General features: G+C 34.9%; 1 protein-coding gene across 14 annotated transcripts in view; it reads right to left on the bottom strand.

The window, feature by feature from the left end:
* Window positions 1-24,846, bottom strand: part of FSTL5 (follistatin like 5) — a 413,536-nt gene that overhangs the window by 201,912 nt on the left and 186,778 nt on the right. For 10 of the 14 annotated variants that reach the window (XM_083834399.1, XM_083834401.1, XM_083834389.1 and 7 more), the window contains one exon: window positions 12,613-12,705. The exons of the other annotated variants lie outside the window; for them this stretch is intronic. In XM_083834399.1, the coding sequence (XP_083690525.1) occupies window positions 12,613-12,705 (93 nt within the window). The remainder of the gene's footprint in view (window positions 1-12,612; window positions 12,706-24,846) is intronic. 14 annotated transcript variants of the gene reach the window in all.

The following is a 24,846-nucleotide window of genomic DNA, read 5'->3' as shown; positions in this document are numbered from 1 at the left end:
GCACCTCCTTGCTCTCTGACTGAAATATTCTGGTGTGCTCAATGTTTATTGGTGGTGACTGACTGAACAGATAAAGACAAAGCCTCCATGGCTGCACATGGATTTTTTTTCTTTGAAAGTCATGCCAAATTCTTAGAACGCTTGTCTTGAGTATTCAAATAAAGTGACTTTCTTATTCTCCTGCAAAGACAGATGAGGACCACACTGGAAGAAAATCCCTCACTTCTAAATGTGTGTATAAATGAATAAATATAGAAAACAACAGTGAGTAAAAGGAGAAACAAACAAACAAACAAACACAACAACAAGAACTGTAAGATCAAGATTTCTAAGTGTTGCATACCCTAGTATTAACCTGAAATACTTAACCTCCCCGAAAATATTTAACTGTTGGTCAGAAACAGTCAGCTTGGCACCTTTGCCCATCTGAAACCTCTTCTCACTTACCAGCACTTCGCAACTCTCACTTACCAGCACTTCGCAACTCTCCTGAGCAAACTTTACAGGATTTAGCTTTCTCAGAAAGCAGAAAAAAAATCAAACTATACTTCCTCAGCTTGAACCAAAGAGAAGATGGCACACAACACCATGTAGTAAATAAATAAATACCATAGAACGGCCTGGGTTGAAAAGGACCTTAAAGATCATCTAGTTTCAAGCCCCCTGCTCTGGGCAGGGTTGCCAACTAGAGCAGGCTGCCCAAAGCCACATCCAGCCTGGCCAAAAAAAAAAAAAAAAAAAATTGAAAACACAACCCCAACCAACACAACAACATCAAACATCTGCCATCTACGTGGTAGATGGAAACATTTCCCACCTTCCTGAGGCTCAGTCTCCACCTGCTCCTCCCTTTCCCTGTCAGCTACTGCCCTGCGCGGTCTCCTCCCAGCCCCGGTGCCAAGCAGCCTGCATCCATGCGGCCCTCTGGCTCCTGACCCTCACCAACAGCAGCTGCAGGCACCGTTCCCAGCCTTTTCTCCAGAGCAGTGCCCAGTTCCCATTTCTCCCTGAACCAAAGCCTGTTTTGCCACCTGAGAGCTGCATGGTCATGTTCCAGCCTTGTGCCCAGGGCCCAGATGGCAGGGTCTTTGCATGCAACCTCAGAGTACAGGGGTATGTGGGTTCCCTCAGGTGAAATTATGGTCCTGGATGTTCACTTGGTTGAGGGAACCCAGTATGAAAGTGTTGCAAAAGGAGACAAACTCCTGGCAACATAATAAGCCTCGTAAAAATCCCCTTCCCTGATCATCCTCCTTACATTTGACCAGTGACCGCTATGTTAGAGCAGGCAGCCCTCGGTTCTGCCAGCCACAAAGAAGCAGGAAATGGGGGCATCACAGCTACAGCAGGCCTGAGAAGGTCACCGCTCGAACAAGCCTTCACACATTTCAACATTATTTGAAATACGGCCTGTTGAGAATCACAAAGGCTTAACTTAGTCCAGACAAAGCAGCCTTAGTAGTATTCACGTGTTATTTAAAAATAATAATAATAATAATAATAAAAAGATTAGCTTTAGGAGCAATGATCAAAATAAACAAAACTCTCAGTTAAATTATTGACTGGAATTTGCCTTTTACTGAGGGCTCAGTTAAATATCGGAAAAGCTGCTAGGATTTGGACTCAAAAGCTAAAGTTAGAACTATTGTACCACACAGCAATATTAACTCTTCCTCTGTGGTAACTTTTCACATGAAGAATAATTTGACAATTTTCAGTTAACAATATGTACTCAAATGACTACTGTTTCCCCCATAGGCTTTCCCTATGATTAAATATGCTTATATATCAAATAACATTATAAACAGAAATTTTAACTTAGACTCTGATTAGGTAGCTGGCACCGAAGAGGCCCTTTAACTATCCACAGTGCAAACTAGTCACCATACTGCAGATATTACACAATTCCCATGTATGACATTAATGCTGTTTTGTTGTTGGTTTTGGTTGTGTTTTTGTTGTTGTTATTGTTTTGTTTTGTTGTTGGGTTGGTTTTTTGGTGATTTTTTTTTTTTTGGGGGGGGGGGCGGTACTTCAAAGCCTTCCCTTCAGAACAGAGCTGATAGCTTTCTGCTATCTTCCTCAGGGATCTCTACTAGAAAAGGCAGCACAGAGATTGAGCTGCATTGAAACCATATGGTTCAAGAGCAGGATTCATTGCTGTTCAGGGAAACCTGAAATGGAAATGTCAAACATTTTCAGTTTTACTGAATAAAAACATTTCCTCCTAGTAAACTTGACACTGCTGACTTCGTTTGAGTTGTTACAAAGGAACTCTGTGGGTTGGCCCTGGATGGCAACCAAGCCCCACCCGGTCATTGGCTCGCCCTCACTCTGGAATAGGGCAGGAATTCCATATTCACTGCTTCCCACCAGCAGGTGTCCAGCCACCCCCTGGAAAGCAGAGCCTTAAGGCTGTGTGTCCTAACTATGAAAGTCCCCCACTTTCTCTTCCTTCCTTCCTTCCCCAATATTTTATTGCTGAGCACAACGACATGAGGTATGGGATATCCCTTTGGTCAGCTAGGGTCTACCTTCCTGGCCAGGTCAGTTCCCAGCTTCTTGCCCAACTCCAGCCTACTGGCTTTGAGGGAGGCAGTGGGAAAAAGAGAAGGCCTGGATGCTCAGCAATAGCTAAAGCACTGGTCTGTAACCAACACTGTCTTTATCACCAGTCTACAGCACCATACAAGGCTGCTATGAAGAAAATGAACTCTGTCGCAGCAGACCCAGTACAGGAACACTGTGCAAGAGCTTAACTAGTACTGCCCCTCTGCATATGTTAGGAAATCCTGCAAGAACATTTGAGGGCTGGGAGAGGAAGGACAACAGGAAAAAAAATAATCCAAATATGTCAATGATGAAATTGCATAGGTTAAAAAAAAATAGAAAATCCCACAATAACTTCTAAACTGCTAATCCACGTGTTTTTTTTTTTAGGGAACAAATATGTACAGAGGAATATGAGGAATTTTTATATACAGAATTTCTAATTCAATTTCTCTGACAAAAGTAACGAGAGACTAATATAGTCCATCTCCTTTTCCTATCTGAAACTTAAACATTAATTTAACAGTGTAACGGTTATTAAGATGGATTATGATTTTACAAGCCCTTCAGAAAAAAATGACAGCAAAACATTGCATACTTGTATCATATCTCACTTTGTAGACTGTGTCCATCTTTGTATTAGACACAGAGTAGGCGAGATCTTTTTAAAAATTTCATCTGCATCAGTATCAACAGAAGTATATAGTTCTATTTAAAAATGTCTGCAGATATCAGCAAAAGACTAACATCTATCACTGAAAAGTAGATATGAGCTTGAAGCTGCTACACTGAAAATTATTATTCATTTATGGAACTGCTCATCATTTAGGAAGCACTTGGAAATTATTCCTGATAGCATTATGCAAGATTTGAAAATCCCAACAAAGATAATCAGGGCAGCGGATAATCAGTATTTTCCATTCATCTTTAGCAGTTACTTTCAGGATATTGCAAAACAGTAGCATCTGTCTGTGAATTAGTGTGTTGGTTTCTTTTACTGTAAAAAACCTTGTAAAGTTTCTCATATATTGTATAAGGGTAAATGCAAAGGACACATTAAATTTTGTCTGCTAGGATGTATTTCTAGTCATTAAGCATTTCTCGCAACAAATTAGGACAAAATACATAAGAAAAAAATATTGCTGTGCATTGTTCAGCAAAGGATGCTGTTTCTTAGTTGCCCTCTTCCTGACAGGAGCAAGAAAAAATAACTTCAGAGTTACATAGAAGACTGGATCTACTGTTTTATTTTATCTCACAAAGACACAACTCAGCTAACAAACTTTGACACCAATAAACCATGTAACTCTGGACTTCTGAAAACCGAGAAAAACCTACAAAATGTAAATATCGTTCCAAATGGCATACAGTATCTGAAAATGAAGCTTTGGAGACAGCAAAAATGAGTCTCAAAAAGAATGTCTTTACTAAGAATAGACATATACATGGTGAAGCAACACCATTTGTCTTTGGAGTTTATTAAATAAAAATCATCATACAAAGTAAGCTTGAACATTCATGACAATTCTGCCTTTTTAAGTTACTTAGGAAGTGAAAACACACTTTGTGTGCCCTTTCTTCTGAGCAGGATTGATCCTATCTCCTCTATATATTCTGATATACTCAGCAAAAGTTTTGTTTTTGTTTTTGTTCCTGAAGGAGTTAGAGTGAACCTAATTATCTACATTTACCAAAATAAATAAATAAATAAAAGCTAGACTGTACTAAAGTGGAATAGTAAATGCTTTCCCAGATCTCTATTTAGAGAGACTATTGCTCCATGAAAGGAAAAATACATGAAGAAGTGAAGTATTAAAAATAATCTTGACATGATAACTATATGAGAATATTCCTTTTTGAAGAAATTATAAAAGCAATATCGCACATAAGCAGTCTACTTAAAACTATTTCTATATCTATCTATGCATCTTTATACTAATTAAATATTTAAAATTACCTGCTAAACAAAAGAGAGCTGTCCATTCAAATAAATATAAAAGCAATTTCTTCCAGTAACAAAACATAATGCAACAGTGGGATGACTTATTTGAGCAATGTGACTAATACATATTTTCTAATTCCACACTTAAACTAATGATATTTTTTTAATCATAGTTCCTAAAAATAAATTTTTTTTTTTTTAAAAAAAAAAAAGGATAATCTGTTTTACTGCTAAACCATTGTAAGACAGTTTAAATTTTGTAAGTCTGGTGTTTGCAAAAATAGTTCATTACAGAATCACGTTTTACTCTTTTAGATCTTCTAATAATATGTCAAAGCAAGTTAAACTAAAAATACAAAGATTTCCTTTCTCCTACATCATGGGATATCAAAACTTATAAGAAAATGCATATACATCTTTATGAACAAGAAAGCATTTAGTTTTCAATAGAAATAAAAGTTCCAGTCAGATATTCCAACTGTCATGCTTCTTGTAATAGTTGATGTAACTTCCAACTAGTGATGAACATATTCCAGAAATGGAAAAAATACTTTTTTTTTTTGTTAATAATATTAAAAATTGACAAAACCTTCTAGCATTGCTACGCATGAATTAATTTAGGGCTACAGTAAAAGAATCATTAAGCATTTCAGAAATCCAAGCTACAGAATTAATCGTAGAAAACCATAAAGAGCAGACTATCATTTTAAGCTACTATTCAAGGAAGTACTGGCTACAGGAACATCAATAGTGATTCATAACTGCCGCACTTCCACTTCGGTTGCTGCATTTCATCCCACTGTAAAATGGAGAAAGGTTAACTTGTAAATTATGCTAAGCTCGGACACTGAATCACTGTCAATTCTTTCAATGTTTTAGCTAGTGAAGTGCTGAAACTTTTCTAATATAATGAAAATCCTGTTATATTCTTTTTACAAGTAATTTCCAAAAGGAAAGCTAATTCTGATACACATTAATAAAGGTAAACAATATGTTATGCATCATATTTTCTTTAGTGATTTCAAGAAATTTATGAAATGAGACACAGACATAAATTTGCTTTTTATAAATGGAGAAATAAGCACTGTTGTGAGAAAAAGCATTTTGGGCAACAAGAAGCAAGGATACTAGATTTATTTTGTATTACACTGAATTGAAAATTATTACAGGTCAACAAACCTTGTTTATGCTTGAAAACTCTAAATTGATATAAGCATATCAGTGCAAATACTTTTTAAGTTGCAATGTCTTTGTAACTAAATTTTTACAATTGTTTTCCTCACAAAGAGTTTAGTTCAATGACTGAAATTATAATGCAGAATATATTTTCTCTGTGCTTAAGGGCCACCAGCTGATCTTTCAATTTACAACAGTTTGAAAGCTGGCAAAGAAATCTGAGACCTGTGCGACTTGACTAATTAGTTTAAAATTACTTGAATGACACTTAAGTTTTCCAAAAGCCAATATATATATATTAAGCAGCTTAATCCATAAACTGCCACAGTTATTTCTGATGAATTGGGATGTCAGTGTACTTCCAATCATGTTGGTTAGTGAAATTTGCCCTTAAATGTGCCCTTAAATACATCCTTTCTTTTTTTTTTTTGTACAGAATTTAATCTGCACCATTTCTTCAATGCCCAACCAAAGGTAAACAGCAGTTTCATTAGTAATACTATACATGGATTCAGAAAGGATTTTCACAGAATTCTCTTAGCATTACAACATCTAGAAAACAGCAAAATGATCCATCATTTGTGTGTAAAGCTCTCTGGAGCTCATATGCAGTTTTCACAAAAAATAATTGGAAAACCTATCATCTAGGAAAAAAATTATTTCCTTTAGATTTATTCTAAATTTTCTACCTCAATTTGATAATTGGTGTGAAGAATATTCAGAAATGTATTGCTTAATTTTTTTCAACATAACTGTATCAGAGTGAAGTGCTTTTGTCTGAGTATATATGCTATGCCAATGAGAAAGTGTTTATCTCAAGTTTTATCTTCCTCCCTCTTCATCACCCCACAAGAATCATGTTTTTACATCATGTCTTTCCCTTCTTGAGGGAACATTTCTGGAGAACAACTGTCTTAACCATAAGAGTCCATTCACAGAAACATCACAGATTAATTCTGCAAGTAAAAATTATCAAAATTATGTTCATGCAGCAACTCAATCAAATCAAGCTGATTTTTTTTTTTCAGAGACACATGGAGGGCACACTCTCCCATAATTTATTACCTGTGCACTACAGTAAAAACATCCACTGAAGATTTTCAAGACAGTGACAGCGGCTGAAACTGCAAAATGCTTGCCTTGTGGCTTGACTCACTCATAATTGATCAGTTTATTACTCTGAAGTACAAAAGTTTCTTTCTATAGTACCTGCAGAACTCTTTTAATATCGTTGATGCAAACAGATACTGTGCAGATAAATTCTGACAGACATATTTAGATAGCCTAAGATGTTAGCTATATTCTAGATATTTTGTTTAAAATCGCTGAAGGTGTGTACAGTAGTATAAAGAACACATAAACATAAATACAGCTCTCCATAATAATATAATGGCTAACAGATAACGCATATAACATACAAAGGTTTAAAAAAATAGATCAAATCCACTTTGTAAGAGAAGTATTGGGAAATTAAAATGTGAATAAAATCAATTTATTCTTTTAAAAGCTAGATTTGGGGTATAATCTCATGATTTTTATTTGTTGAAGTTGTCAGTACTGTAATACTCAGTTGATGGATATGTAAGATGCAGAAATCTTTGATCAGATAATGAATCTGACTTTGACTTCCCTGCATTTTCAACTGCTATTAGCAAGTTACTGTGAAGTCACTAATTTTCTCCCTTTGATACTAACCAAAAGTTTATTTTGGAGTCAACATCACAGTAAAAATTCTGACACATTTCCCCAGTACATCCTATTTTCATGAGCTCGCATTTTGTCCTGAAAACAAGAATTGGAAAGCTTTCTTCTTTGAGAAATAAATTATTCTAATGCTCCATACAATACAATCTAAAGTAGGACTGCTGCAGAAGTAATTCAAACCTTGCTGCTATTCCAGCCTTTGCAGTGATTCTGTCCCAACAGCTAAACTAAAAGAACATGCTCATATTCTACATAAACTGCAAAACAGTACTCAGACAAGGGCTATAGCACTTATCACATTTGCACAGAGACCTTCAACTGAACTGATGAATGCCAAGGTGATGGGACCACTCGTGACAATGGAGAGTATGAGCATCTTAATCTCCATCAGGAGTCTGATATTCTTCCTAACTCAAGGAGCAGCATTGAGAAGGCAGTTTTCATTTACCTAATGTATTAACATTAAATAATTAATGACTGTTTTATACTCTTCTTTGTATCAACACTATAATGGTCTGGTTTGCTTTTTCACTTCTCCTTGAAGATGATCTCTTACCATCATCTAGAAAGAGATTGGTTAGTTTGCTCTGGACAACTCCACATGCTGTGAGTACTGCTACGAGTCTGTGACCTAAAGCATTATCCTAAACAACCCCCAACAACTGCAGGAGTTTGCCTGGTATGAGATTAGGTCATGTTCGTGTTTTGTGTTTCTGTAGCAACCAGGTACAAAGGAAACCTCCCCAGAGACAGAAGCTGCATTTTCTGCCGTTGATTGCCTCTTCTTTTCCAGTTTTTCTGTGCTGATCTTGTTTTGATCTTAAAGAAACTGAATCAGACATTCGATAACATCAACAGCTTGAGACCTCGTAAAATTAATATTCTGTCTTTCCTGCACTTGCTCTCTCATTAAAAATCATTAAACAAAACCAAACTGAAACAAGTGTAAAAACAACTTCTGGAGAAAAAGAAATCTTCCAAAAAGTTTTTCCCAGGTAAAAACATTTGAGAAAGATAGAAATTAATTATATTATTTGAAAATGAGTCATGCTAATTTTTAAAGTCTTACATTTTTACATGTTTTTCTGGTGAATAGAAGAAGTTGAACATATTCATGTTGTTTTTTGTTAGCGAGCTAACCATTAATGAGCAGACACAAACATTGCTTTCAACTGTTTAATGATGTAATATTAAACAGGACTACTGTTAACAGATACAGTGGCACTCTCAACACGGTCTGTCTTTCTATTTGTTGCATGCACAAGCTCAACACTTATGTGCCCGTTTACAAAAAAAAAAAGTTATGTCTTTGTGCTTAGGCTTTAATATAACAATTGCAACTTAAAAGAAAATTGCATTTGTATTGTTATGCAGAATATTCAAAATGCATGCAAAGAACAAAGACATGAGATCAGAATATTTAAAATAATTGAGCAAAGTGTTAAGTGCACCATCTGAAGTTGTGTTGATACCATCTGATTCCTGCAGCTAACACAGAAATTATACCCAGTGCTAATGACTAAACTTGGCAGGCTTTCAGGGTCTGAGTTTTGTTTGGTTTGGTTGTCCTTAGTTGCTGGTTTTTGTTTGTTTGTTTTGAGTTTTTTGTTATTGTTATTTTTTCATGCAAATGGACTATTCCTCATATTCATTTAACATTTGCTTAACTTTGAGGTTATAAAAATGAGAAATCATGCTGTGTGCTGCTTATGAATCTGTTAAGTTTCTGTTTATAAAAGTCAAGGATATATCATCTTACAGGACAGAACAGATAACTGAGGAGTTACCCTCTTACATTATTGAATATACACTGATATGAAAGCAGAGTTAGCTATATTTCTGATTTTGAATTTATGCACGGTAAACAGCAGATTTATATAAATGCAACACTTAGAGAGATCTAAGTTCCTATGGAAGTAAAAAAGAACAAATCAACCGACAAAAAAAGTTTTTAGTGGATAGACTGATTTTTTCTAGCCCTATTCATATTGGTTATGATTGTTTTCTAATAACATAGAAAATTCTATAATGAATTTTCGTAATGCTTTTGACTGTAAAGTATTGTGCAATTTCATAAAAATATCTAACAGACTCTTTTTTAAGATAAAACACCCTGCAAAAAAAACAGATGAAAAAATATGACTTTTTCCCCCAATTTTCAATTTGGTCCCTAGAATTTGATGATCAACAACAAGGGCACATCTTCCTATTTCTCACTTCTGAACTCATCCTCAAGATCACCCTGATTACCTTACATTTATATTCTTCATTCTGATTTTGGGGAGGGAGGAAAAACCTTCCCTGTAATTCAGGTTTCTTGCAGGGTAGCTATCAGCTTGAAAACACAATCGGTGTAATGCTTTAAAAATTGATTTGTCATGACTAAACTTGAGTTTGATGGAAGATATAAAGATAGTGAAACATCTTAAGCATGTGATTTTAGTTCCTAAATTCACATCTAAGGAAATACACAGAAATCAGCTTAGGAAAACATCTGATTAATACTGTTTATTTGGTCTAGTCAAAGCATTTAGAAAAAAGGCATGTCTGTCTTATGATGCGCTGATAATGTACACATTCACCGTGACTTGCTTTCAATACCAGTTCAGTTGTTTTCTAGCAATAAGAATATGCTCTTATTCATATGAAGCACCATTCTAATATACAAAAAAAAAAAAAAGGAATAAAATTGAGGCCCAGACCCACAACCATCCATATTTTAGCCTATTGTAATTTGAAATTTGTATGTCGGAGTTCCAGCTATTGAACTCTGCAAAACACTCAGTGGTCATGAGGAAAATACCTTGGCTTCAGAATACTCTAAGAAAATGAGGGAATTAAATAATAAGGCAACCGCAAAACAAAATAAAACACAGAAGCCTTCTATTGAACTACAGGCTTTATCCTCATCAGTACCAAGAGAGGAAATTCGATTTTGCAATGTAAAGTAACGCATGGATGCATGGTTCTTTATTGCTTCTTCACAAGAGGCATATTTTGCATGGTTATGTTTCTTACCTGTCCTAACTTTCCTAATATTTTCCAAGAGAATCCAATTTTGCATTAATTCAGTCAGGTGTAAATTCTGCGCCTTGAATAGCCTGAGTTTCTACTTCAGGTAGAAAAAAATAATCTTAAGAGACTTGGAGATAGGAGTAGAAATTGGTTCTTGAGATTATGAAATTTTGTGAGCAAGATGAATTCCCTCAACCATGGCACTTCAAAAAACAAACAAAAAAAAACTAGTGACAATGAGTGGAATGTGAGGAAAGACTATCATTTCTACATTCCCCCTACACAAAGAGAAACATTAGAAAATAAGCAGCTATCCAAAGAAACTCCTTGTTTATTTTTCCGTTAGTTTTGAACCATTCTGAAAGAATCTAATTGAAAATGTAGCTTTCCTGAACAATCAATGCAAAAGCAAAGAAGAGAAGCTAAATATTAAAGGCATGTGAGGAAATGAGAAGAAAACAAAGTCTATAATCCCTAAACTGAAGTGGAAAAGAATAGAATACCCACAGCCCAAAGGCTGGGATGATTAAGTGTTAAATAAAACTATGAAATGAAATGAAATCTACTCTAAAGTAAAATGCATTCTTAAAAAGACATTACTGAAAGTATGCGTAAAATAATGCATAACTCATCTTATATAGCATCTCACAAAAACAACTGAAATAGCATTAAAAATGTTGATTTATTTTATTCATGGTGCTGACAGTCTTTCGAAAATAAACATCTGCACAATCTGAGTCTAAACCAATGTATTTTATGAATAAGTCTGATAACACCTGTTTATCACTAGACAAATAATTCTATAGCCAGATAGTAGTATAAATATCCAACTATTTCATAAACTGTTAATTCCAAGCTATTACACAACTGAATGGTTGTATGTAATACTGGCATATACTACCATGTTTTAAGTGCAAAAAATATAGCAATGTATGTAATTCTAAAGAAGGGAAAACAATAAATGAAAATAAAATGTGAGGTGAAAGAAGCTGCTACGGACAACTGCCTCTCAAGGATTGTATGAGATAATTCACATAGCTTCTGTGTAAAAAGGAAGAGCAAAGGACACCTACATTCTTCCCTGTGTTTTAAAGAAAGAGAGTTGTTTTCCCAAAACTCTTTGATTGCTTTTCCTAATATGACTATCATTTCTGATATAACTAAAATGAAAGAACAGCAGGGTGAAAAAAATGGTTTTGTGCTTGTTGTTTTGGGGTCCATCCCCCACCTCCCCAAGAAAGCAGTTATGACTGCTTAGTCAGTCATAACTTCCTTAACACAAAAAGCTTTGGTATGCAGTTTAGTTATTTTCTTTTCATCTCTTCTTGCATTTCTGGTACTGTAATAATGAAATCTTTTGTATTGCCACTATGAAATCTTTCATATTGCCACTATGCAAGAAATGCATATACACAATATACATAAGATTTATACAGCTAGGAGAAATAGAATATATCACAACTTTAAAAATTAAGTAGTGTTGATTTATATAAAGTGGAACATACAAAGTGGGATGCTTAGGACTGTTTAAAAGAAGACTAGCTTTATTTACTATTCAACACACTTCAGTGTCACAGAAGAGTTTAAAATGCACACAGTAGTAAGCATTTTGATGCAAGGGACACTGAGTGAATAGCAATCATCTTGAATGAAGCTGAGTGGAAAATGCTGTTCCTAACAGATTTGGTTGCACGTTTTTTAGCTACACAGATTTTTATTAGAAAATATAAATTTGCTGGGGAAAAAGAATTCTCCATGGAAGACATTCAGTTGAAAAGATTGACCAGGTAAAGTGGTCCAGACTGTAACAGACAATAGTCTGATCTTTGCTAAGGGTACAGTAAACTAAACCGACTCAGAATTGAAATACTTGAAGGCAGTAAGGTTTATTGATGGTAAAAAAGACCCTCAGACCTGAACAAATTTCAAGTATATTCTGAGAAGTCTCAATTCACTGTCACCTTGGAATTTTGATCTATTTCTGAAACTAAAGAGTACGAGCAACTTCAGTCTAAAGTTAATCCAAGCTTGAGAATACTACCAGTTTTCCCCATATTGAGGCATTTTTCTCCATATATCTCTGAAATAGAACTGCCTTTTCTATACTACAAAGCAATTCCCATTCCCTTCACAGCTTGCTTTCCATTAATATTATTTGTAATAAAGATACTCAGTAGTATAAAGCTTCTTTATAGAGGGCAAACTTAGGGCTACCTTTTAACTACCTGAAAAAGCTGGCAACAAGATGACAGTACAGGAGTCCTCTAGTCTGTTCAGAGTCCTCATCTCTTCCACCATCTTGCAGTGAAATGAGTATTCTGTTTAGTGTCATTTCAGAAAAGGGAAATGATTAATACAGCTCATCCTGTACTAACACACATGCACATCTCTCATCTCTTCCATCATTTGCAACACTTTAGAACAGAATTTTGTCTTATATAGCTCTGAAGTACAGAACGTAGCTCTTCTTTCTTTTCATTTTTCCCCATTTCCACTACTCCACCTTCACTTAATCACATTTCCTGAATGCTTCCCACTATTTCTTATAAGTTAAACTGAAAAGCGTGCCAAAAAAACTCAACCGCCCCAAGATAATTTTCACACACATTTGCTGAATCTTAGTAAAGTTAACAAGAAATAATCTTAATAACTTAGTTTGCCTACAGAATATTGTACCACTGTAGCTGTTCCTATACAGCAATGCTGCCATAAACAACATATTAAAACCACAGTAACACTGATACTTTATAAATAATGAAGCACTATTACAATAGCACTGTATTCAACCTGACACTGGATGACTTTGTGTAAAATTTAAGATAGCTGAGCTTCATTTAATGCAAAACAGTCAGAAGGAGGATTTAAGCCATGCTACTACTTAGTTCTTCACACACTAGGCATTCTCTTGGTCATTACAGTAAAACAAAGCAGTTCACAATAGTCTGTGCATCAGTGGCAAACTGTCCATGTAGGTCTTTCATTTCTCCATTGAAGATGTGGAAGCCAGAGAAGGGAGACTGGCATGCTGTAGATTAGCCTGTTGGCTAATGAATAGTTTGAAGCAGCTAATCAAAGCCCATGTGATTGAGCCCTACGATAATTGGACAGAAATTAACATGAAATTCCACATATCTGCTTGTGTAAGGATTAAGATTAGATGTTTCAGAGAATTTTCTTTTAAATCCTGAATGCTACCCTACACCACATCTGAGCTGTACTCCTCCCTTTACAGAAAAAGTGAAGTTTAGGATCCTGTTCCTCTTTTCTCTTTTATGAACTTGTACTACTTCCTTATTGATAAAATGACAATCATTACGCGATGTTCGGTAATTAAAAATAAAGGATATAGATTGCTCTGCAAGCCATCAGCTCATTGGTTACTCACAGATTTTTATCTTTTATCTCCCAGCTTTGCCTTTCCTCTTTACTTTCCTTGCCCCCAAATATCCTCCTCTTTGACAGTAAACCCACGTGTCCCATAACATACCACCAGAAAACAGGCAGAGCACATGGTCACTGGACCAAATATGTAAACCAGATGACATGCCAGCATGCATATGGTGACTGGCCTGTCATGTCCTTTCCTCTCTGTGAGATACTAATTAAGTACTCCATTTTTTCCAGTTGCTGATTAGGTATTTCTGAGACTCCTATTGCTATTTGAAAGCTGACTCAATCTGATCAATAGACATAAAACGTTACTGTGAGAGAACTGACAAAAACAGGTGACTGCATAAGCTTCATTTTCTAAAGAAATCAGACTATAAAAGAAGAAAAAAAAGTGTAAGGAATCCTCAGGTATCTAATCAGCAATTAATGATGTGCTGACTAGGAAGCAATATTTTACTTTTGGACAGAGCCAACTATTATGAAAAAAAAATGCCATGAGGTAAAATAACCACCAGGAACTCTACTAGAGAGACAAATGATTTCACAAAATTTTAAATGCTACCTAAAATTGATTCAGCAGTTAAATTTCTTATGCTAGGTCTACAGGAGTGTGTTTACCTACGAGAGGTCTTAATGACAGCAAATAGTTTCACTATACTCATCAAGGGCAGTCATCATCTTGTGAATGCAAGGTGAGTTCACTGTCACTTGATTTTTTATACATATTTCATTGCTAGCTATAATCACTAGTGCATAATTTTGCTTATAATTTCCTTTACAGATTTATCACCTGGAGCATCTTTCAGCTAGCCCTAAATTCCATATCAAAAACCAAATTCTTACATTTTCTAAAAATGTGTAAAATTATTTTAGCTATGACTCATTAGAAGAGTGGGAAGTTCATCACTACAATCATAAAACCACATGCAATCCTCTTAAAATTGACTTTTCTCTGTAACTTGTACTTGAATCATAGGTGGCTTCTGTGGGCAATGTTTATGTCATATATGTTAATAGGGAGAAATGTGTAACCATTTTCCACTATTTTTTTTCAGTAGACATGAAATAGTATTTAAATCTTATCTGCAATAGAAATAACACTTCATAAGCCTGATGCTCCTTAAAATTAATGCAGCTTAAGTATGATTGCCGATCACTTTAAAATACACAAAATGTATCTTGTTCTCCAGAAGGAGATGGTGGAAAGAGGCCCAAGTGGCCTCTTTTCTGAGCAATGCAGCAGAAGAACATGAATGGTTCATGTTCTAAACACTCACATCAAACTTTTGAAACCTGGCATTGCAGGTAGGCTGAATTTATCCTTCAGTATTTAAGGTCTATCGCTTTTCTTTTTTTTTTTTTTTTTTAAATATCACTTGTGAAATCAGTTGAAAGCTGTACTAAAAGTCTGAAAGCTCCTCCATCTGATCTTCAGTTTTCTCAGCACAGCAACATAAAATCCTCCTAATCTTTGTAATTTCTTCTCAGGGTTAGAATCTTTCTTTTTTCTCTTTGATCCCCTCATGGCCAGTCTTAGGAGTGTATCTCTGCTCTAATCACAGAGGGATGGCCATCCTACTTATTTATAGACCACAGAAGCAAATCTAGAGTTATCAGGGTAGGTGACAGAACATAGGAAGGTTACAGCTACAATACTGTTTCAGAGAGGTGAAAAAATGAGTTCCTCCATGTTTCATTTGACTTTTTTCATATTCTTTGTTGTAGGGCCAGAGATTTTGGTACCACCTGGGTTTTTCAGACTGCTGCCTATTGATGTGGGATGCATAACAGTGCATTGTATACTTTGCACATCATCAACAATACAGTAATGGTGTTACTGAGGACTATGGGCACTATTCCTAATAATCATGCATTCTTGCTGCATGGTACCTTGTACCTATTACTGAGAAAGGCTCAGTGGATTTCAGAAATCAAAATGTTCCTGTCTTAGGACAGGAAAGCATGAACCTTCTGATGAAAAATGCATTAACTAGGAATACTGAACTCACTCTAAATATTGAAGACTCACCTACAGAAATCCCAGTACATATTAGGCAAGCTAAAGTTTTCAAGCTTTTTGGAATTTTCCAACAACCTAACTTTTTCGTGCAGTTAAGAGATAGCGTGAAAATGCAATTTGATTGCTTCTGTGGCTTTATCTCATTTAATTTTAAACATATGTACTTTTCATGATACAGTTTACTTGCATTTTCATCATGTTTCACTCAGGAAAAAAATGAAAGAGAAACTTTCTTTAAAATAAAAACAGCATATATATTCAAAGAATAAACCTATCACAATTTTGTTTTTGTTTTGTTTTTATGGACAGTACAGATGGATGGGGGATGGAAGTGAAAGAGACGGATAGTACAGCAAATATAGCATAAAATTCCTATTAGCTACAAAATGTGGTACAGAAAATATATTTCCTATTGTGGTGGATAATGTGACCGGCTCCCAGAAAAAATTAGTACCACATTAGTATTATATAAGCAAACACTGGAAAGTAAAATTAAAAATACTTTTACTTGCATAATATCTAATCCAATTTAGAAATGATAAAAAATTAGATATGGAAATAAAAGGGAAACCATTTTCAGTTCTTCATAGTTTTGCACTGTTTTTCATGCTACTTAAAATTCTTATACCTACAGATGTGTTTTGGCAAGCATGTTGTCTAGGGTATGATACAGTGGGCTTGAGGTCTGGTGACTTCTGTTGCATTTCTGCCATTGTCTCTAAATATAGTTATTTCAAACTTTTTTTGTTTGTGTATATGGTGTTGTTTTTTTAGTGTGGTTTTTTTTTTTTTTTAATTGTTTAGGAATAGAGTCAAAGTATACAGATAATGTTGACCATAATGAATCCAACAGGAGCATATGCTCCATTGTACTAATATCCTCCATATTCACTACTCCAACATATGCTACAAACATCTTTTACATAGTAAGTATTTTTTAATTCTTGTAGCTGTCTCCCTAAAGCCAAGAACATAATGACAAATTGTTAGGGATGCAGCACCGTTCTACAGATCCTGAGAAGGAACACATTTGAAATGTAAGAAGTTCCTTACTATTTGATTCTTAGCATTGCTTTGTGTATATATCACGGCTGTTGCTAAGAGCAGTCTTTTAATCTTCTCCTCAATCTTTCCTCCCCTACATGTGTTTTGTGTTGCAGTTACCAATGGTGTCTTTTTGTTGCATTTGGTATATAAATGCACTTTATACACAGGAGTAAAACTCAAAAGAGAGTCTGATACCAACTGTTGTTGCCCAGTTATTAATAGAGGAGTTCTTAGGGAACATCATAAACTGAACTGTGATCTGTGTGAGTTCTATTAACTTCCAGGTAGAATTCCAATTTTAACCTTATATTGTTTTATGGAAACAAAAATAGCCTCTCTTCTCTGTGATAGAGTGCCACAAAGCAGCAGAACAAAACTCTTAAAGTACACTCCTGCAAGCGAAATGAAAAATAAACAAATAAGAGATTTTGTTATTCAATTCAAGTTGAAGACTGTCATGTTAAGCAATCTTAATATGAATACAATCATCTTCCTGCATATTGACATAAATCTAGTTTTTCTTTTGTGAATTATCTTGAAGATTACACACTTGATTCAATGAAAACATACCTTAAGAATGTAGTCTTGATTACCTGAGGTTTTCAATGTCTGTTCTCCACCCTCGTAAATTTCCAACAATTATCTCAATTGAAAATTAAAATTAGTGATTCCTAAGTAAACTTAAAATAGTATCACCCAATAATTTAAACTTTCTTCATTCAGTCATCTTAAAATGTAATATGAATGTTCAACAATGGCACACTCATTTTCGTTTAGATATTTCAATATCCATTCATGCAATTAGACATTTCAACCACTTCCAAATGAATCAAGTAAGAGGGATTTTTTATGAAACTGAAGATGTGTTCTCCAAGATCAAATTTAGATACATTTATTATTATTATTTCTTTTTGGTATTTGTTTTACTTTTGAATGATAAACATGTGACCACACCAAATTTAGAATCTTTGTGGGTTCACTTGTGACACTGATTTTTTTTTTTGTGATTCATTTCTATCTTGTATACTATTTTTTCCTTGCCCAACCATTGTCCAGTTCATCTTGATAGTGTTTCCTCCAAATAAGGAAATATTGAAGAGTCGCTAGCTTGTAGACTTGCCCTAGATAAACAACAGAAAATCCCCAGGGAGATTAGTGGTTTGCAAATATTTTAATGGTTTCCTCAGAGAGAAAAGTCTGTACTATTTTAATGCAAGGAAGGATTACAAACATAATCTCATACTGGGACTAGCTCTTCAGTTCAAAATTCTGTTCCCAATCAGCAAAATATCTATTATGCACACAAGACTATGACTTGTGATCCTAAGTGTTTAAAAACCTCCAGGAGGGTCTTTTGTACAGGGCAAGTAGGTACTATGAGAAAGGCTGACAGAAAAAATACAGAAGAAATTAACTCTTAGATTAAAACTCTTCAGGACATTAAAGAAAGACAAGCAAGGCCTGTGCAGGTATATTATTTTGTTCAGATAAATGTGATTTCTCCATGAATAAAGCATCCAATCAGGGCTGATGTGCTCTACAATAGGTACCATTGCTTAGTGGAAAAAATAAAGACAGAGTCTGTAACTTCAGTAGAAGTCGGCAAGTATTATGTACTAGCTACCCAGGAGTACTGTGTGGTCTAGCACTACCTTCCACATTTTAGACTACTGGACTAATATCTGTGGCTGAACAACATATATATGCAGGAATCTTCAAAAGAAATTTAGGTGGAGCCCTATAGCCAGAGATTATAGCCAGAGTACCTGCATCAGCCAAATGAGAATTCAGTAGCATACTGGACCAGAAGTTTCAGCACATGAATTACAGGTTTGTGAATTACAGAGTTGAGGGATGGAGCTTAGGACAGTCAGAAACAATGGTTGTTCTGCTGCCTAAAATATTTTGCTTTGCTTTTTCATTGTTTATTTGGTTGGTTGTTTGTTTCAAGACTACACGATGACAACCACTAAAACATGAAATATCTGCAGCTACCAATCATAGAATCACAGAATCATAAAGGCTGGAAAAGACCCTCAAAATCATCTGGTACAACCATCACCCTACTACCAGTGTCACCCACTAAACCATGTCCAACCTTTCCTTGAACACCCCCCCAGGGACGGTGATGCCACCACTTGGCTGGGCAACCTGTTCCAATGCCTGAATACTCTTTCTGAGAAGAAATGTCTCCTCATTTCCAACCTAAGCATCTCCTGTCACAGCTTGAGGTCATTCCCTCTAGTCCTACCGCTAGTTATCTGCGAGAAAAGGCCAACCCCCAGCTCCCCACATCTTCCTTTCAGGTAGTTGTAGAGAGCAATAAGGTCTCCCCTGAGCCTCCTCTACCTCATGAACTTTTTACCATAATCTTCAAAATAACTTGTTGACTTATTGACAAATAATAGTCACCTGAAGTTGAATTAAAAGAAACAAAATACCTGCTAACCTATAGGGTGAAATTCTCTCTCACTTACTGTCTTGCCCATCTTTCTGGGCTATAGTATGGTGTAATTTCAACAGCAAAATTGATAGGACCTGAGGACCTGACTCAGATTCAGGTCATCACATCCTGGAGGAGCATTATTAACCTTTACATGGCAAAAAGCAAACAATCTCTATTTCAGAAAATGACTCTTAACCCATGTTTAGAAGGAAAAAAAGGAAAACTAAGTGTCCAGGGCGACCAGTCGCTCTGAATAAGGTAATAAAAAATTAACATTAAAGGTTTGTACCTGTTTTCCGAATCTTCCCTCCAAATGTTGCAGCTGCATGACACTGTGCTAACAGACTTAAAGCAGTTTCTTATTCAACATACTTTATCTTCTAGAGTCTGTGCTGGCAGAAGCTCTGTTTCTTTGAGACAAGATTAACAAATGAACTAATTTCACCCAATTAAAAAGAAAAACAACAACAAAAAAAAGCATGCTTTATAACACTGTTTGGAGTGTTTTTGCATTGAAGGTTAGAGTTGCCATCTTTCTGACATCTGCCATCAGACAAATTTTGTAGGTTCTAGTTTACGTATTTCTTGCCAGATATATAACTAGGTCACTACAAACATATCTTCATCTAACATTTAATTAGAACCATAAAAATCAACCTTCTTGAAACCCATTTCTACTTTGATATGAACTCAAATTTAGATTTAGTCTGTGAATGGTTTAGCATTTCACAGGTTTTCCTCTATCTCACTGACACGTTATCCTTTCATATAAAACAGATCATTCTATCAGTTGGTCTCCCACTGTTGTTTCAAAACTGGCTGTTATCTTTGTTCATCCTGCCATAAAAGACTGTAATTCAAACACTTATGTAATGAAAAAAGATGAACAGTTTTTTTGAACTTCCCAAAAATAGTTGTAAAGACTACTTGCCCTCATACTGTAATTTTCAGTATATTGCAAGTCAAGTTTTATTTTAGGAAAAATAAATAAATCTGTAGTGCATATTATACTTTTCTACTATTATGTACCATAATGTGTACATACCCATGCGTATTTCAAGCTCCTGGACAATAAAGCTTTTGGGTTCATAGAGCTTTTCTATAAACCATTGAAAAATGATGCTACACAAGGCAGAAAAATATATCTATACCAGATTATTTGCTCAGCACTGTTACAAGGTTAAAAAATCAAGCATTACAGAAAAAGAATTAATTGAGCACAACTGATAAGTTTTGTTTGTTGTTTTTTTTTTTCATGAAAACTAAAACTTGTCTTGAAAGTATCTGTGGAAAATCATTTTAGAATGATATTTCATCAAGTACTTATATATATAATATTAAAAATTGCATTCAAGTAATGACATAATGAGAAATATATGGCAGTATCTTGAATGTATTTTTTTTCCTCTATCTAGATCTTCACTTCTGCTTTTGAAATAGCATAGAAAGTTACTTTCCTATTCTGTATAAGATTTACATACAGAGAATATAAACATTTGAAAAATCCTCTAAGGAATGCAAACCTGTAACTTCAGCCTCTTCTATTAAAAATCATAATATTGTCTGGAGTGAAAAAAGTGTTTCTAGGTCATCTAGTAGCTTCTTACTTCGTAATATTGTATTAAAAACATTAGATAGTACACAACTGCTTTTCCAGCAATCTCAACAGGAGCACACAAGTTCACTAGTCATTTAGCATGCCAATAGTCATTTTTTTATCTTCTAATTTCTTTCAAAAGTTTCCCATTTCTTTAATGGTGAAATGAAGTAGTTATCTGCCTCCAAAAAATAACTGGAAATACCAAATAATAATTTTTTAAAAATCAATAAAAAATAGCTTAACATCAGCATTTTTCCAAATATTCATATTGTTAATATCAATATTTTTTGAAATTAATAAAATTGTGAGGAAAACCAGTTTTCTAGCTTTATTTTCTGGTATTCAAAAGCAAATGATTACTTGGATATGCTAGATTTTATTAAATTATTTTTACCAGATTTTTCACAGTACTGCTCACAATTAAAGATATGAAAGAAAAGAGAAGTTAAGGAAAGGAAAGGAAAAGTCTTCAGTGCATTATACTAATTTTATTTTATATTCATTTTTCCTTGGATTTTAGTTTAGTAAAGTTACTACTTTTTATAGAGGAAAAAATATGTCAAAAAGATAGAAGTGTTAAAGTTTTTAGCTCATAGGTTCAACCTAATTTTTTGTGTGTCATTTGGACTAAACTTTAAAGCCATTTTGATAATAAGCTTACTTTTGATATATTGTTTAAAATATTAAATGCAAACAACAAAAGTACCTACTTATCTTTGCTGCACTGTATATCTTATACCTAAGCTGTTCAGTATAACACACTGCAAAGTTCAGTCAAAATTCCAACACATCTTGAAATTCACAGCTAAAGCAAATGCATTATCTTAAATATAATTACTATAAAAGAGAAAGTCTAGCATTTGACATCCCCTTAAGACATCTCAGTGTAAATTTGCATGTCAAGCACATGACTCTGTTGGCAATATGTGTGAACTGGAATCAAAGGTAACACTAATTTTGTAGACATTAATAATTACTGAAAAAGCAGGAAGTATTATACTACCTGTTAACTGCAGCTCTCATTAAAATTCAAACAGCTAATATAGTTTTAGTACCAAGCAACAAGCTAGTACATATTTTGAAGAACTCCCAGTGACTATTTAGACTGTTATTTGGACTATATCAAAGACTGTTACTCTACTGAGGGCCAGTATAATATACTTTAATTTTTCAAGTATCTATTTGCAACATAAATATTTCTGTCATCAGAGAGCAGATAATGCATGTTCGGCTAACCCTTATGGCTGTATTGATGAGGGAAAAAGCAGATAAAATCCAAATGCATGGTACATTTTGTGTTATCTGAATAATGTAAAAACCACAAACTAGTTATCAATTTTTCAGATAGCATAAAATGGAATGGTTTATTTTTTCATTATATGAATTTCATTATTCAGTAGAAGGAAATGACTACTCCATTATTTATGATTTTCTGCTTATTTATTTAGTATATGGCTAGCCAAACATTTTGGCCCAACAGCCAAAAAGTCAGTTTGACATTCTGCAAGGGACGACACTCTTTAAAACTCGAGAATAACATGATGTTGAACTATAGAAGGTGAACAAAAAAAGGATCAAGGCATTCCCTATTATCTTTCACTCAGGTAAACAAAACAAAACAAAAAAAACTCACAGAAACAAAAAAGGTTAAACTGTGGAATATCTAGCAGTGAGAAAACAATGATGACAAGAAATATACCCGAAGACATCTCTGTGCACCTTGAAAAGCTGAGTGGAAGAATTCTACGCTTGTAAAATATTTATGATTTTTCCATTCTGAAATTGGCTTTCAGTTTCTGTTTTACACATGACATGAACAAGTTTCAGAAATCCATACATAAGCATTGGCACTGAAATGAATACAAGATCTATCTCGAGCTCTTATCCACAGACTCGGTAGGCAGGTGCCTGCCTATTAGTCATTTCACCAAATGCAAGACATGGCTCAAAGAAATTCCCATAATGCAACATGGGTTTCTGTTCCCAATTCTGAAAGTCCAACCCTATCTCACAGAGCTCTGGGGATCAAAAGTATAACCAATTATTGAGGGCACACAGATACACCATACACAGGTCATTTTACAGGTCATTTTCAGTAGCTTGCTGGATTATGTATATGCTCCATAGTGTGACAACACCAGATATTAACATAACCGTTGTTTCTCCACTGCCTCATAATGTGAGCACTCCCTCAAATTAGAAGACATAGATCCTATAGGCAGGTTTAATATTACCCTTGCAGTTTCTGCTCTTATATTTCTTGGCTGATTAACTGCTACTGTTTATTGTTTATTTAGCCAATAACAATATATTTATCCCTTACAATCTCCTGTCACTGACTTCTAGAAAAGTTTTCCCCTCTATTTGTTTAGTGGAAAATCTTCCAATATTTCTCAAATCACCACCATCACCATCCCAAGTTACAAAAAAGTTATGACTCCACTGGCTTCCTTTGTATTCATGACCTGATTCACACATCCAATGTAAAGGTTACAAGAGCTCAAACGTCCTGAGTCAAACAGCAGAGAAAAATTAAGTTACAAATCACAATGCTGGTTCATTGTCCAGACTCTTCTCTCTTATTTTGAGCACAGGGGACAAAGAAGTGGCCAGATCTCTTTCTCAGTATCTCAAAACCCTTCTCTGGTTGCTCTGATCTCCAGCTCCTTCTTCTACACATCATCTTGGATGACAGAGGCAAACTCAAACTGTCCGGTCAAAATGATATTTAGCAGATGGGTATTCATTTCAAAAACAACTTGAAAATGTTTCCTTGCTTTGCTAGATGACAACAGGATACCGTTAGCCCCCATTTTTGTGCTAATTAAAACCCAACTTTCCTATCTCAGCTTAATTGACGACTTCAGAAAATTTTTATGCAAAGTCACCCTACTGGCAAGTAGCTTCATAAGGTCATATGGCCCTCTGTGTCACTGGCATTTGGAAAGCAAGAGCAGGTCTGTGAACTGAAACAGTTTGAACAGAGCTGCAAATTTTTAAGTGACTGATCTCTATCCATTATTTTCCAAAGCATAAGGGAGCAATTTGGTAAATGAATTGCCCTGATACTTTCATGGATCTTTGAAAATGATTTTTTTTTTCTGTTTTATAAAAGCTTTCAGAATGACATGGTCTGTCTTAAGTCCCTGTCTGCAGCCAAAATCCTGCACACCTTCAGACTGACTACAGTCAGTCAGGCTCAACATATATGTGCAAGACTCTGCCCAAACTGAAAACATTTTGACTCTATGGCCTGCAAAACAAAATTACACAACATTAAAAATTGCTCATTGCTCAAAATAGGTTTTTTTTTTATTATAATTACATTGATTAGATAACTGTTAGACCACCTAAAAATCAACAATCTGTCACACTACTATCTGCAGGCAAACTAATGTATCTCAATAGCCAGTGTGATTCAAGAGTTCTTAATAAAGCAATAAAAAAAAAATGCCATGAACATAGCTGCTCTGTGTACACTTAATATTCTATGAATAAATGTGTTTTTCCATATTTTCCTTCAACTTGTCCTTCCAGTGCCCTAGCTGAAATTAAAGAACATCAAATTCTAAGCCTGTTTAACTTAGAATAGCAAAGAATTAAACCTAATAATGAAATAACTCCATACAGTGTTGTCTTTGAATCATTAGAGGATTTGCAGATAGTATCTTGTGAATGCAAACAAGATAATCATACAAGCACAGATACCAAATAGCCCTTTTTCCAAACACTAGCGGGCATGCATATTCAACAAAATGCAAATATTGACTTTTCTGATAGCAACTAGATCAGATTGCTAAAGTGTCTGATGGGACCCTGTAATCCCAGCGTGAGAAACAGTACTGACCTTCACGCTCTGTATGGTTAGTATGTAGCTTACTTGCATTTATGATTCCCCTAACCTCTAAGCATTTTCCGCAATTGGAAGAATAAAGTAGACGTGTGGAAAAGGGCAG

The sequence above is a fragment of the Anser anser genome (assembly GCF_964211835.1).
Source record: "Anser anser genome assembly, chromosome: 4".
Lineage (NCBI taxonomy): Eukaryota > Metazoa > Chordata > Aves > Anseriformes > Anatidae > Anser > Anser anser.
The sequence above is the reverse complement of the archived record's forward strand: the minus strand, read 5'-3'. Positions and strand labels throughout refer to the sequence as shown.